The sequence below is a fragment of the Acipenser ruthenus genome, chromosome 9 (assembly GCF_902713425.1).
Source record: "Acipenser ruthenus chromosome 9, fAciRut3.2 maternal haplotype, whole genome shotgun sequence".
Lineage (NCBI taxonomy): Eukaryota > Metazoa > Chordata > Actinopteri > Acipenseriformes > Acipenseridae > Acipenser > Acipenser ruthenus.
In genome coordinates, this window is record NC_081197.1 from 6,515,404 (window position 1) to 6,530,459 (window position 15,056).

Genomic DNA, 15,056 nt, shown 5'->3' on the forward strand with positions numbered 1-15,056 from the left:
TAAACGATATTCTGAATATCTTTTTTTCCCTGGCTCTGCCGAATTTAATCTCATCAGATAAAAAAACGAAGAAAAAAAAACCCCAGCGATTCTGGTACTGTAAGTTGTGAAAAAACAAACAAACAAGCAGATACATAAATAAATTATAACATTACTTACTAGTATATTTTTTATTTTAAATAAAGGTGTAGCACTTATTTATGCTTTTGTAATATATATTAAATCTTCAAAGCAAGGTCAGTCATTTATTCCAAACCCCGGGTCTCTGCACTGACCGATATATAAAGCAGCTTTAAAGCTGCGTTTATGGCCAGTCACAGGACGCACCTTTGAAAAACATGTTTAATATGAAATGAAAATAAATATATTATTTATAATAAAAATTTAAAAATTACATTTGAAATCAATGTTTTTAGAGAATTTTAAATAGCTTTCAAACCAGCACTGTTTTTCTGTTTTTCAAATTGGGAACCCATGCATGTACTTCAGAGGATCCAACAAAAATTAGTTACTGGGCATTAATTGACTGAATTAATTGACTTAATATTAAAAAATGTACACATTTTGTTGCTATTTATTTTATATATATAGTGTTATAAATAGAATACAGAATGTTCATTCGTGGTATACGGTTACTATGTCTAGGCTAGTGATTTACATGCACTCACTGAGGATTTCTGGAAAATGAATTCATTTTACACATTGCACATACATATGCTTGAAGTAAATACAATTCCTCCCCTCATGAACGCTGGATATGAGCAGGAGATGTGAGGTTTCTTATAGTCTGAGCTTTGGGATGGTTTCAAGTGTTTCCGAGAGACAGTAAATAAAGGATTTACATTTCATTTTGGTGGAAAACTGTGAGCTGTGAAAGAGACACAGAAATCACCAGGACAAATCCTTCTTCTCTGATCTGGATCCAAAAAGCCTTGCAGACCTTGGTAGCACATTTTAATCACTGCCACTTGAATCAATAGAAATGTCAACAGCTGCTGCGAATTGTGGCTATTGTGTTCTACACTTCGATTATGACAATTATGAGACGGCATAATTAATCCACAATATGGTCGCATAAAACACACAAACACATCTTTATCGTTTAAATCCATGTCATTGATATGTTAATGCTAAGTTAACATTCAAACTGGTTCTTGAGAGCATCTTACAAACAATGTTTTCTTCTGTTGTTGTTATGAGCTTAAAACATAAGGCTCCAGAACATTTTTTTTCCTTTTAGCTGCCAGACCAGTTGTTTTAATGAATGAAGGCAATGCCGCCAACTTACTTTGAGAAACTCCTTACTGTTTGGACCAAAACCTGTGAAAAATAACACCTTGTGTCAATTGTATTAAAAGCAGACTGCCCAAGGACTACTATTATTGCTTTTTACAAACACTTTTTTCTTTAAAAATAAACTTAATTCTTTTTATCACTGCTATAATGCGCCTTAAACAATCTTTGCAAGAATTAAATAAAACTCAATTCCATTGCAGCTCAGAGGCAGGTCTACTGCATGTGGAATTCATTTTCAGGGTGGGTAGTTTTCTTGCTTTCTATTTATTTTGATCCATGCCTGTCATAATAACAGTAAAAACTAATAAAGCTAATGGGAATATCAAGGTTATTGCATCCATTTATTTTCTCTAAGGGAATGCAATTGATTACCAGCTTGACTTGAAATGTTTTAGTAATTTCAAATTTATAGCCCAAAGAAGAGCCCTCGCTGAAACTAGTATTCATATGAGAATCATATCAATGTAAGTCACAAAGACATATGTCCCATGTACAGGATATGGCATTGATGTTCAGTACAGTACTGGGGTGAGAGGCTGTGAAGGGTGTTAAATTCAAGGTGAATTTGAATAGGAAGCCAGTTTTGATTGGTTGATCTGTCTGCCTTATGGGCTTGGAAATATGTCCATGCGTTGGTGTATAAAGATTTTCTATTGTATAGACTGCATATGCAACTTGTTGTCCACTGTACTGTACATCCTTTTAAACATGATGCAAAAACAATACGAATACATATTTTTTGTTAGTTTACAAGTTGGAAATAAATGATCCAGAAAATTAAGCAAATAACCGCATAAGATGTATGTTTCAATATGAATGCTACACTACAATAATGACACAGTACAGTGCTGTATGTGTCACAATATACAGACCACCATATATCAAGATGAATCTGATGCACTCCTTGGATAAGATTAAAATAATTTTAATGATTATATTGTTAAAAGGCATATAAGAAAGAGATATGGTGGGAAATGTAATCCGACCAACAAAAACGTGGCCTTGATTTATCATTATCAAGCTCTGCTACGTAATCTGAAACGCGAGTCGGAAATCTTGTGCATGTACTGCAGCGCTAGCGTTATTGATAGGGTTAACTTTCAGCTTGGGGATACATTGCTGGAGCAGGAAGAGAGAGAGTTTTTTGATTAAGTCCCCCGCCACGGCCCCTCCATAGGTTCTGCTTCGAGCAGCAGGAGCATGATTAGGAGCAGAAACTAGCAAAAGACCAAATCAAGTGGTTCAAATTGCACATACTGTAAGCACATCAAACGGACACATTGATTTTAGAATTTCCAAATCTTTCATATTATATATATATATATATATATATATGTATGTTCTGGATAATGTTAATTATCCTTCCTTGATTATGAAACATAAAAAATTAGATATTTACCTTCGCTAATAATAATAATAATAATAATAATAATAATAATAATAATAATAATACATGACACCACTTGGCTGTAATGTAGTAAATATAATAGAGTGATTAAAAAAAAAATACTGGCAAAAAAAGCATTAGAAGTGTAAAAAGAAGTTTAAAGGGACCTGGTGAAAATGCAGAACATGTGTGTGAAGCTGCATTGGAAATATTCAATCAGGATTAGAAATAGTAGTTTACTGCACTGTATTGAATTGACTTCAGTAATAAGATTTTGAAACTGTATCCACTATTTAGGACTGTAACCACACTACAGCCCTTGGCTAAGCCCATGGAATGATAAGAAACTAACAATGTATATATATATATACATATCGGAACGTTGGGCAGCTGGCTCTTTGAGCTAATATATATATACATACATACACACACACACACACACACACACACACACACACACACACACTGTATTATGGTCTTTATATACTGTGCCATGTGCTGTGCTTTCCTGTCAAGTCCTTTGTTCGTTCGTTTGTTTTTTTTTTTTTTTTTTTAGAACAACGAATCAGGCAGTCATGCTTTCACCTTCAGCACTGCTTCGGCACTTTGTCACATCTTACAGTGGAAGTGACTGAGTGTCCACACCTCTCTCACCTTACTCTTTCTCATAAATTAATAGCTGGAGACATATAACATTACCCTTTTTTTCTTTCATACTGGAGACAAACTGAAAATCTCCACATATCTTCTGCTGTCTGTGAAGAATGTGTCATGCAGCACCTTTGGAGGATTTGGGGTTATTCCTTTGTCCTCACATACAGCGATATGTCTTTAAACCACTGACATTGTGATTCATATTTCCTCTGGACCAAATGCTTGAGCTAAAGGACCAAATTCACTGCTATTCTCATATTCCTACCCTGACTCTTCACAGTATAAGATATCTACAAAATACTGGCTGAAAACAAGGGTCAGTAGGCCTAAGATAAGAGTCCATAACAGATTACTCTTAGCAGAAATGCATGTAACCTATAGGGTGCACTGTGCAGTCTTATGTACATGCAAAGCTGCTTTGCTCCTGGTAATTAAAATTGCAAAACACCATCTTTTATATATATATATATATATATATATATATATATATATTATCCTGCTGATCTGTTAAAGTCCCTGTGGTGTACTTATTGACTTCATCAAGCTGTTTCCAGAAAACCAAATAGATTCTGTAGTTACTGAACTGAATTTCCTCTGCAAAATACACACTTCTCCTATATATGATGCACTGTGAGAACCAAGTGCCTTGAAATAGGCTGTCAAGAAAAACTCTAAAATGTTGTCATTTTGCTTATTATATGGACTACCCAATAGCTAAACATATATTAGTGAAATGAGGCAAATGAGATGCAAACCTGTTTTACTATGACAACTGAATGAGTTTAAAGATGTTAAACACAACCAGGACACACAAATTGTTTGGGCCATTATGTTTGATGATATTTTCTACTATCTCAAACTGTATTAGGGGCAAACATGTTTTCATTGGTTACTGTTGGTTTTGCTAATGAAACAGCTCTTAAGTGTTTTAGTATATTTTGATAATATTTAAATTTAATCTCTCACATTGTTTTTTTTTTAATACAAAAATCTGTCTAAAATAGTATAAATACTTAATGGTAATTAGCCCTTAACGGTAATCAAATGAAAAGCATAAAGGCACATCACATTTACTTGTGAAACTGTCAACAGACATCATCAAAATGGCAGCTGTGTTGATGGCATTTCTCTCACATAGAAATACTGTAATTTGCTACAGTATTTGCAGTAATAGTATGGTCTGTCACAACTGTGTAATGGCATAATGCAGTGTGTTTATCAAACCCTGTTTCATGTTTCCAAGAAAGAAGGCAGTGGTAGATTATTTCCAAGTCCACAGACACAGGCAGAAGTTTTAACAGACACTTAATTCCAGCTCCCTCAGCTTTTCCTTGTTTGATGCCCCCCCCCCCCCCCTGCCTCCCACAGATGGAAAAGGTCAAGGCAGCAAACTAATCGTAAGGCTTGAGGGACCAGGGAAACCAGATTTGTGTCTTTTATCAGCCCTGGTTGACAATATGAAGGATATGAAATTCAGCTGATGGCAGGCTGTTCATATTATTTTTAATGCCTGAGAGACTTGGGTAATCAGTGCTGTTTCCTTGAAATCTGACATTAGCAATATATATTAGACAGAAGCACATTTCTATATTAATTCACAAGTGTTTGGAGACATGGTCAAACCAGCTTGTGTAATTAGTGTTGGAATCTGGGGTTTGGTTTATTCTCTTTTGGGTTAAAACAAATGACCAGAACTCTTTTTTTTTTTTTTTATTCAGGAATTAATGTGTCAAATTGATAGCCAAAATAAAAAGATTACAAATAGAAAAATCCCTCCTTCCCACAAGCTTGATATAAAGACCTCACAATTAAGATGACTGTCAGCCACTTTTCATTTTCATTCTGTATGGTAACCAGCTCTCACTTGAGGCTTTTGAGGATCATATGTGAGGGATTCTACTGTGTATATGCCCACACTCAGAAACCAACATCAGACTTTCACAAAACAGTGGTTTTCAGCACTTACTCATCCAGAGAAGTGCTGGGCTGACAAAAGTGGTTGTTTAGCAGATAAACGAAGGCTGAAGGGAGCTAAAAGAAAATACAGCATCTATAGAAACCAACCTGAGGCTTTCACAAAAGTGTTTCTTATCACTTACCTAACCAGAGAGGTGGTGTGATGTCATTAGTGATTGTTGAGCAGATAAAAGAAGAATGAAGAGAGTTACTATAGGAGAAGACAGTCTATCTGCTGAACTGAACTGTTCACTTGCAGAGAAGGCAAACTCCAGTTTTTAGTGCACATGGTTCAGTCAGGGGGTGCGATACTTTCAGTACTGATGATTCCAGGCCCTGGCTGGTTCTTTTGTGCTGGCTCAAGTGCTTGTGACAGCTTTCCACTGCTTTGGCAGTTACTTTGAATTAAAAATGTATTCCAAATGATCACGCTCATAACGTGTAGCCATTCTGATCAAGAGCCACAGGCCTGTAAAACAACATCTGTATTCTTCACTATCCCTGTTTAACTGTTCTTACACGGATTCCAGTATCAAAAATAAAATAAATGGTGGCACATCAACCCTTTTATGGACACATAATACATACTTTTTTCTTTTTTTTCCATTGCTTTATATGGGGAAAATGGCACTCATATGGGGCTATAATGCATTTGCACCTTCCATATCTCCCCATATAAACACTAGAAGAGTTTTATTTTTTATTTTGTATCCGTCCCCCATATAAGGTTGCCTTGCATGAAAGGGTTAAAGGGTCGAGATCACGAAATATGAATAAAACCCCTTTAATCTTGACGTCCAAACAATTAAACAGATGTTGTTTATTGGAATTTAGCCAAATGAAAGCTAACCAAACTAAGGCACTTTTAAGACTGCAGCCATCAAATTGATTGATTCTGCTCATTCACATCTGACACTTGTCTTGCTGTGTGATAGCCTCTCACTGGAGCAAAGGCCAGCACAATGCATACAGCATATAAATGTGAACTATACTCTGGGCACTGGTGGTAATAAAAGTATATGTTTATTGTTGCATGCTGTAAAACTTGAAATACTGACTTATTTATTTGTGAAATTTAGATAATAACAGTTTGGGGAATCTGTTTTCTGAAGAAAATATTCAATGCAACTGTCACACAAATATGAGACCGTGTAGGACAGTTTAATATAGAATGACTTCATACCTGTAATATTACAATGCCAATACAGTAGTCTCCGGCTAAGAGAACACCCCTCGGGAAGCAAGCGAAGCGTTCTCTAAGACGGAGTTAGCCACCAGACACAATATCAATCAATCAAGAAATAAATACATATGTATTACTTGTCATGACGCACGTGCATCAACATATAAAATTAACTAATAGGCAAGTGTATGTTAATGAACTACAATAATAATAAAGTAGCAGACAAACTGACGTTAATAAACTGTCAAACTAAATTTACACAGCGCCCCTACACACGTTAAAAAATGCAGCAGCAATATACAAGACATGTGGGTAGCCAGCTGGGCAAGACAGGGGGTAATGTGATCTTGTCTTTTACATCTGGTAAGGATCCTAGGAGCGGCATTTTGAACCAGCTGCAATCAGTTTATGGCATGTGACGGAAGACCACCATAGAGAGAGTTGCAGTAGTCGAGTCGAGAGGAGATGAATGCATGACAGAGTATCTCTGCATCTGGGATGGAAAGGTAGGGACGGACATTTTAGATGTTTCGGAGGTGGTAGAAAGAGGATTTGACTACAGAGGAGGCAGCAGCAGACATTTACCAAGGTTCAAGGTAGCAAAATTGAGATTCTTGAGTTGAGTTTTTGATCCTATTAGACGAAGTTCAGATTTGTTAGTGTTGAGCTGAAGAAAATTGGCAGACATCCAGGCTTTGATGTCTTGGATGCAAGCTGAGAGCCAGACCATGGCAGAGGGACATCCAGGGTCTAGTTTTAGGTAGAGCTGGGTGTCATCTGCATAGGAGTGAAACATGAGACTGTGTTGGCGGATGAGGTGACCCAAGGGAAGCATGTTGATGTTGAAGAGAAGAGGCCCAAGAACAGACCCTTGAGGGACACTGCTTCCATCATAGGAAACAGACTGCATGCGTCCAGATAGGTAAGAGGACTGCCAGGAGAGACAGGTTCCAGAGATCCCAGCATACTTCTGAAGGCAGTCAAAAAGAATGCTATGATCTATGGTATTAAAAGCAGCAGTTAGGTCAAGGAGGACAAGGACAGAGGGAGCAGCAGCATCAGCTTTAAGCAGGAGACCATTTACAATCCGGAGCAGAGCAGGTTCAGTACTGTGATGCGGCCGGAAACCAGACTGCAGGGATTCAAGCAGATTGTTAGTTTTGGAGCGAAAAGGAAGATTGGCTATGAACTACTTCATCCTGGCAGCAGCGAGCGCACGCCTGTAGCTACTGAGGTGATCGGTCCAGAGCTCTCTGTGAACTGTTAGTCCAGATGACCTCCATTTGCACTCAGACTTGCGGCAGGCAGACTTAAGCAGTCAACGTTCGAGGGTATACCATGGACAGTTGCAATGCTTCTTCACTGTTCTGGTTGTAAACGGGGCAACTTTCGTTATAAGCGGGGCATATTTCAAGTTAGCTATAACATTTGATAAGTAACTTGTACTGCAACTGTTTAAGAGCTGAAAACAAGTAAAAGGGTCTAATTAAGCAAATTATTAGTTCAATTAAGGGTCTAGTTAAGTAATTGAGAGCTTGGTTGGAATGAAAACCAGCAGCCACAGGGGGTACCCAGGACGGAGTTTGAGAAACCCTGAGCTACAGGAAGAGGAGGACTTTTACTTGACAAGAAATTTAATTTAAAAGGATAATTAAACATTTAACTAAATAATAAAAAAGGTCATAATAATCACATACGTTAAAAACACGTGTTCTGCAATAACCTTTTTCGTCAGGAACAAAGGAGTATTTTAGGAGCCTCACAATTACAGTCTGTGTAACCAATTACTGAATGTTTAAGAACTCTGACGTTTAAAAAACAATTTAATAGAAAAAGGAGAAGGGCACTGAACTGGTTACTTTCTAAACCCAGATGACCAGCTCACTTTGACCCTGCAGTCGGTTAGTCTTCACCCTCCTTTCACGTTACAGTTCATCAGTGCCAGTGAGTTGGCAGGCATCGTCCTTAGGTAAACTGTTCCCATCCTGCAAACATCTGGACATTCTGCTTCAATGCTGCTGTTGCTACACTGAATAAGGCCAACAATCGACATTCTGGTTTATATTTATCTACTGTACGCATCTACAACTCATGATGTGAATTACTCAGCTTTACTAAAACAAATGTAAGCCTCTGTTATGTTATTTCAGGGTACGGTCAGGTAATCCAGTCACTGTAATTGTGAATCACCATTAAAGTAATATTCAATTGAAATTGAGCAGCTGTAATGTAAAAGCACTATCAGCAGTAAGCCTGTTTTTGCATTTTATTTTTCCAGTCACACTTTCACATCAGTGCGATTGTACATTACGATGAATTCATGTTAATACTATCATACAGAGTGTTTGCTAATAAAATATTGAAGCACAGTTCAGTCTAAATGGTAAATCTGTGTATTGGGACACATTACTTGAAATAAATATACTTGTTTTTAATATACATAACATTTTTTTTCAATATCCCACAGTATGCTAGTGGTTGTGTAATGACTGCCAATTGAAATTGCCACCAGATTCATCAGGGCTCAACTGAGAGGTCACAGGCCAGATTCCAAAGGTCTGCACAGTTAGAATTAGTCTCTACATCTGGGCCTAATCTCAAAGCATTACATTCCAGTTCTTAAATGCCGAATAAGTCCAAGAATGCCCCCCCCCAAAGGAAATGTTATAATCCACATGATTTGAGTTTTGCAGAGGGAGGGGATTCCTGTACTATAGTCTTAAAAAATGTATACATTTACATTTTTCTTATACATTGTTACATAAAAAAGATGAGTGACTTTGGAAGACATCTGTAAGAAATTCCAATAACAAAAGTCTTTAGAATGGTTCTTTATAGCCTAATACCAATATGACACAGTGGTATGGAATTTAATAGTGTCATATGAAGATGCCTCTGACACTGTCTAATTAGAGTAGTCATATGCACAGGAATATAGGATACAAGCTACAAGCTGCAAAAGGTATGCTGTTTGAGACTCATTTGCATTTTTGCATAGTATGCTCTGTTTTTGTACCAACTGCACTGACAGTAGATCCCCAATAACCCAACCTGTCATTGGAGAGCCAAATAGCTATTGAAATATTTTAAAATCTGAAACTCATTGCTTCTATGGAGTCAGTTACTGCTTTCCTTTCTGATATGTTGCAGCTTGTTGTGCATGATAATGATGTTTTGTCAACTTATTAATCTGCTCAAAAGTTACTTTGCTAGCTGTCTACAAAGCAGCCTACAAGTGACGCTGATTGGCTGATATTTTAACTGTGAACAGATGTCACAGCGTTTATCTTTAACTGAATGCAAGGGTTTATTAGGCAATGTAATGCAAATTAGGTGAGGTTTACTGTGCAGTACACAGGGCCTGGGGCAGTACGCTGTCAGACGTAAAACAGGTAGAAGCAAAGATTTAAGGTTGAAAGGCTTGCAGAAAATACTGAACTCAAACAATATTAACAAAAACAAATTGCTCGGTCAAGGTCTTACTGCTGCTGTTTCTTTTAATGAACTCAGCAGAAATGTAAAGACTGCAAAATAAAATTGTTAAAATAATAATTACAGACAATTAACAAGAAATTCATATTAGCCTACGTAAAAAAATCAGATGATTAAAAGGGTAACACTTCATTAAGTTTATTACTGATAATTTGATCTTATCATTACACAAGGCAAACAGCCAACCATACTTTAACGTAATAAAAACAATACATGTTTTAGTATTTTACCTTGATGTATTTCAAGGTCAGGAAGTTACTATAGATCAATACCCTACAAGATACTGTAATTAAATGTTATTTTTCACATATATACAAAAATTCTATAACATTTCTATAAAAAGATATACAGAAATTATTTAAATTATTTTACTTTAAGGTATATCCTGATATATACAGTTTGCTTTAGTTTTTCAGGGAGACTTTACCATCTACATGTTCAGAATATTTAATATGTCTGCAGTTTAATATCTTAAGTGTGTTTTGTATAATTCTCCATTACTCTCTTAGGCACATAATTAACAACCTTACAAATTAATCTCTAAAGTGAGTTTTTAGAAATGTTTTTGCCATTTTTTCCTCCCTCTGCAACTGTGTAAGTTTCAGAGAGATATGCCCCTTGTGGTAATTTCTAAAACCTCCAAATAAGCTTTTAGATGCAGAGCCAGTGGATTCCTGGAATAGTTAGGAAGCCTGGTAAGCATAATGATTGAAGAAATACAACTTTATGAAAGCGTAGAGGATGTAAAGCATCCCTTTACGTCATGCAGTAATAATTTAGTTTTTCAATCAGCACATGTTGTGTAAGGAAATAACATGACCTACATGTAAAGGTGGAAAGACTACTAAGCCTGAGCTTGGTTTGTGTTCATCAAAGCAGCAGGGGGAGGGGGGGGCACAGTACAGCCTTTAACAGGTAATAGATAAAAGCCCCTTTACATTGATTTGTAATTACAATTTATTGAACTAGTACAAACCAATATTTATTTTTTCAAAGCAAAAAGCAAAAATAAAAGCATGCTTAATCCACAAGACCCACTTGTCCTCTCTTGCTTTCAATGCTCTTCAAGCCTGATATCTGCTATTAGCTGTTGTCTAAATTGCTATTTCAGGTTTTTCACTCCTTCTTATTCATATGATTCTGTATGACACACGCATCCACAATGTTTAGAATTCACATCCTAGCCTTGTATTTAATGTATTATGCCTGTATTTAATGTATTTGCATTGTTTTTTACTTCCTTGTAAAGCGCTTTGTGATGGTGGTCCACTATGAAAGGCGCTATATAAAATAAATACTGATTGATTGAAAATTATTGATAGTCATTTACTTTTCTTCAGAAGGAATATGTAATTAGATGTATGTCATTTTCTAGCCAGATTTCTTCGACAGGGTTTTGACTGTTGAAAATTGATTACAATTGCTCTTCTTTAGATGAATCCTTTTCAATACAAACATTAGTACTACACTTTATATTAAACTCCCAATTCTGTCTTGGCACATCACTTTTCTGGACTTGAGAGAAGCCCAGTTAGATACATCATGGAAGGCGCTCATGTAAGAGGTAATGTATTGTAAATCTGCCCATGTACCGTGGATTCGTTATGACTAGCTCTGAAGCGGTTCTTTAATTCCCTTCCAGGTGTCCCCCAGGTTTCTGGCAAAGCAGCACACCCCAGCAGTTCCGCTGGCACTGAAACAAACTGAGGCACGCTCCCGAAACGAGAAGAGCCAATCACAAACCACAGGATGCTCTGTGCCTCCCTGCTAATTGTGGAGAGAGCGGCTTAAGAAGTGAACCATTCCGTGATGGGGATCTGTGCACCTTGCCACAAGTCCAAGACAACTGTCGCCAAAATACAACACACCTAAACAACAGGTTCCAGCGAGAAGGGTTGAGGATTTATAACCTGGAATGCACTAAATTCAAAGCTGATATTCGAGGTAATGAAGACAAAAATGAGCAGATTAGGTGCCTTTTAAATGCTTTGAAAAGTACGAAGCTGGAAAAGAGCCAACATAAAAACAGACGTTTCAAAGCATCAATGCCACATACGCAACCAAGCAGACTGTCTTAACATTTAAAATGTGAAAATATCCCATAAAGATTTGATTAGGTTTGCATTTTTGCAAAAGTCCTTGGTAGCTCACCTTTTGCTTGCACATTACAGTTCTGCAATGTATGCCAGGTACAGCAGAAGATCAAACCTAATGAAATTATGTGTAACTATTTATACTGATTCCTATTAATCATGGAAATGTCAGATTAAAATACATTTACAGTGTTAAATTAAATTAATAATAATGCAATTAGCATATCCATAGAGCAAGAGCAGGTAAGTAAAATGAATTAAACATGAAATAAAAGCTCTATAGGAGACTGCTGATGAAGACACCAGTCTGCTAAATAAACAAATGAAAAAGTATAGAATTGTTTCATGTCTACATATATATATATATATATATATATATATATATATATATATATATATATATATATATATATATATATATATATATATTTTTTTTTCAATCTCAGCATCAAATGAAATTCACCTCCACAAATCCTGCGTCTAGCTTTGTACTCTGTTTTGAAATGACAGAATTGGCAGCATCAATAGAGGTACTCGTTTTGCTATTTTAGAGCTATTTTAAGAATCACAGATCCACGTGTGTTGGACTTTAAATGTAGATATTAAACGAAGTGGCACAAGTAACATGAATAATTTATATGCAGTTATGTCAATATTAGAAAAGCATTTGAACTGTGTTTTTTTTTCACATTGCATAACGCTCTGGTGCTGTGTGGTTGTTTTATTAAACATATTTCGGTTCAATTTGAAAATATATTGTACTTGTCTAGTTTCACTAGAATGGAATCGGATTTGTTATTGGTTTTTACATTTCTGTATACCAGCAAAGTCAAGCCAGGCTCTCCTACCCTTCTCCCTGCCAATGAACTCAACCATGCCCTGGTTGAGAGGGTAGTTCAGTCTCCAAGACTTTCAGAGGGAACCTAGCATTGCATAAACATAGCAGGCCAGTGACCTGAACCAGCCTAGTCACGGTAAGGTAAGCTTGAATAAAGCCAAGACTACCTGTCGAGGTTGTCAACTGACTCCAATGATGTAGAGATTAACAAGCAAACCATCGTTATAATAAAATCCTTATTTACTGTATCACAGTATATGATTGAGATGACCTGGCCATCTGGGTTATGAGCATTTGAAACTACCTAGGCAAGGAATGAAGTAATGAAGAATTATCAGTAGACCACCAAAGAGTAAGTCATGTTTTTTTACATAGTAGATGTAAAAAATCCTTTCCACTGCTTGCTGTAATGTTACTGGAATACTAAGCCAGCCCTTCTAGTACCAGTGTTAACTTAGTTGATGAAATTAGTGATGAAAATATTCATCGACGAGGTGTTTTTTATATTTGTCAACGATGACTATGAGTGGACGAAAGCATGACGATGACTATGACTATGACTGCACACCAAAATGCTAATCACGACTGACGAAATTAACTAAAGGACGAAGATGCAGAGTAAGAGTGAATACACACAGAAAGCAAACAGCGAGAAAAGAAAAACCTATTGAATTGATTAAATTAATAGACACAGCAAGCAAGCTTCACGCAACGTGTGCATTGGCAGTTAATAAATTAGTAACACAATGTTTAAAACAAGAAGCTTAAGGTGTATTGTTTGTTCTTACAACAATATGAATATGCAGTCTATTTTTCTAACATTAAGTAAAGTAGCTTCAGTATGCTTAGAGGACTAACAGTGGACTAAGTTGACAAAATTATTGACCATACACTAAGTCACTGGCTAAAACCAACACCTAATGACTAAGAGTGGACTACATTTGTGACTGCTTTAGTTGACTAGACTAAGAGAATGACTAAATGAAATCATCAAGACTAGACTACAAGTCTACAGGTTGTGACTAAAATAAACAATGCTGACTAAATTAACACTGCCTTCTATGTACAGTATTAGCAGGTTGAATCCTTAACTGTGAGAGACAATAAGAACAGGCATGACTGAACTTACTGTCTAGAACTGAACTCCACAAAGTACCCTCGGCTTTCCTATTAAAGGGAATGCCATAGCTTTTAGGATAGTATAAATGCATCCCTTCTTACCGTTCTCCGTGTTGTCATGCTCTGTGTCTGTAAGCGTGAGGTTGGAATTGGCTCGACTAGACAGACAGGAGCTGCGTCCTGATTTGGCGCTGCGCCCCCACATCCTGACTCCGTGATCAGGGGACGTGATGCCGTCTGTCTCGGTGTCTGCGTCTGAGCCGGCACTGATGGAGTAACCGCGATGAGGAAGTCCGATGTCTGTCCGGTAGCCTGTGCTGTGTGGAGGCAATACCTCGCCGAACCCCATGTCTCTCAGAGAGAAATCAGCTGCTGGGCGGGACAGAGAAAACCAATATGGTTTGGATATAATGCGAGAGAACAGAACAGTACAGCCAGCAAAAAATATTAATACTGCAGGAATCAATTTCAACAAACACACACAGGCATATCCACTAAGAGTTTATGAGGGCCTTCTAGTTTTGTTAGCTGTTGAAATGAAAAAAAAAATAATAGACTGACAGACGAGTGTGCCTTGGAGCTATTTGTTTCTGAATTTCCTTTATATTTTATATCAGCTCATTTCAGAATTGTGTGATTCTGCATTTTGCTGCACGCAAATCTAGTAATGGTCTGGCATCCTCTCACACAGTATTGTAGTTTGTCTTGCTTTTGGATTAAAATTGGTCCAAGGTAACAATGACATAAATAAATAATAACAAAAATAAAAAATATCCACATAAATAAATCAGAGTCTGTTATTGTCAAGGCGTGTAGTGAATGTCAAAACAAATGCCCTGAGGTTGAAAAATGATTCATGGCCATGACTGGCACAAGCCTAATACACGATTTGATTAAAACTAAAGAAATGTACTGTTCGGCAAAACAAAAAAGTTTCTTTAGTTAAATACTAAGATTGTATGACCGAGCGATGACCGTAGGGATGATCTAGTATATAATTGGACAATCCTCAAATGAAAACAGACCCTGTACTCAATT

The 15,056-nt window shown here is 36.7% G+C and overlaps 1 protein-coding gene across 17 annotated transcripts in view; it reads right to left on the reverse strand.

Annotated features, from left to right (window-relative positions):
• Positions 1 to 15,056, reverse strand: part of LOC131738039 (teneurin-4) — a 187,817-nt gene that overhangs the window by 109,444 nt on the left and 63,317 nt on the right. For 15 of the 17 annotated variants that reach the window (XM_059030980.1, XM_059030982.1, XM_059030983.1 and 12 more), the window contains exon 3: positions 14,121 to 14,390. The exons of 1 other annotated variant lie outside the window; for it this stretch is intronic. In XM_059030980.1, the coding sequence (XP_058886963.1) occupies positions 14,121 to 14,390 (270 nt within the window). The remainder of the gene's footprint in view (positions 1 to 14,120; positions 14,391 to 15,056) is intronic. One more of the 17 variants, XM_059030975.1, reaches the window with a different exon arrangement.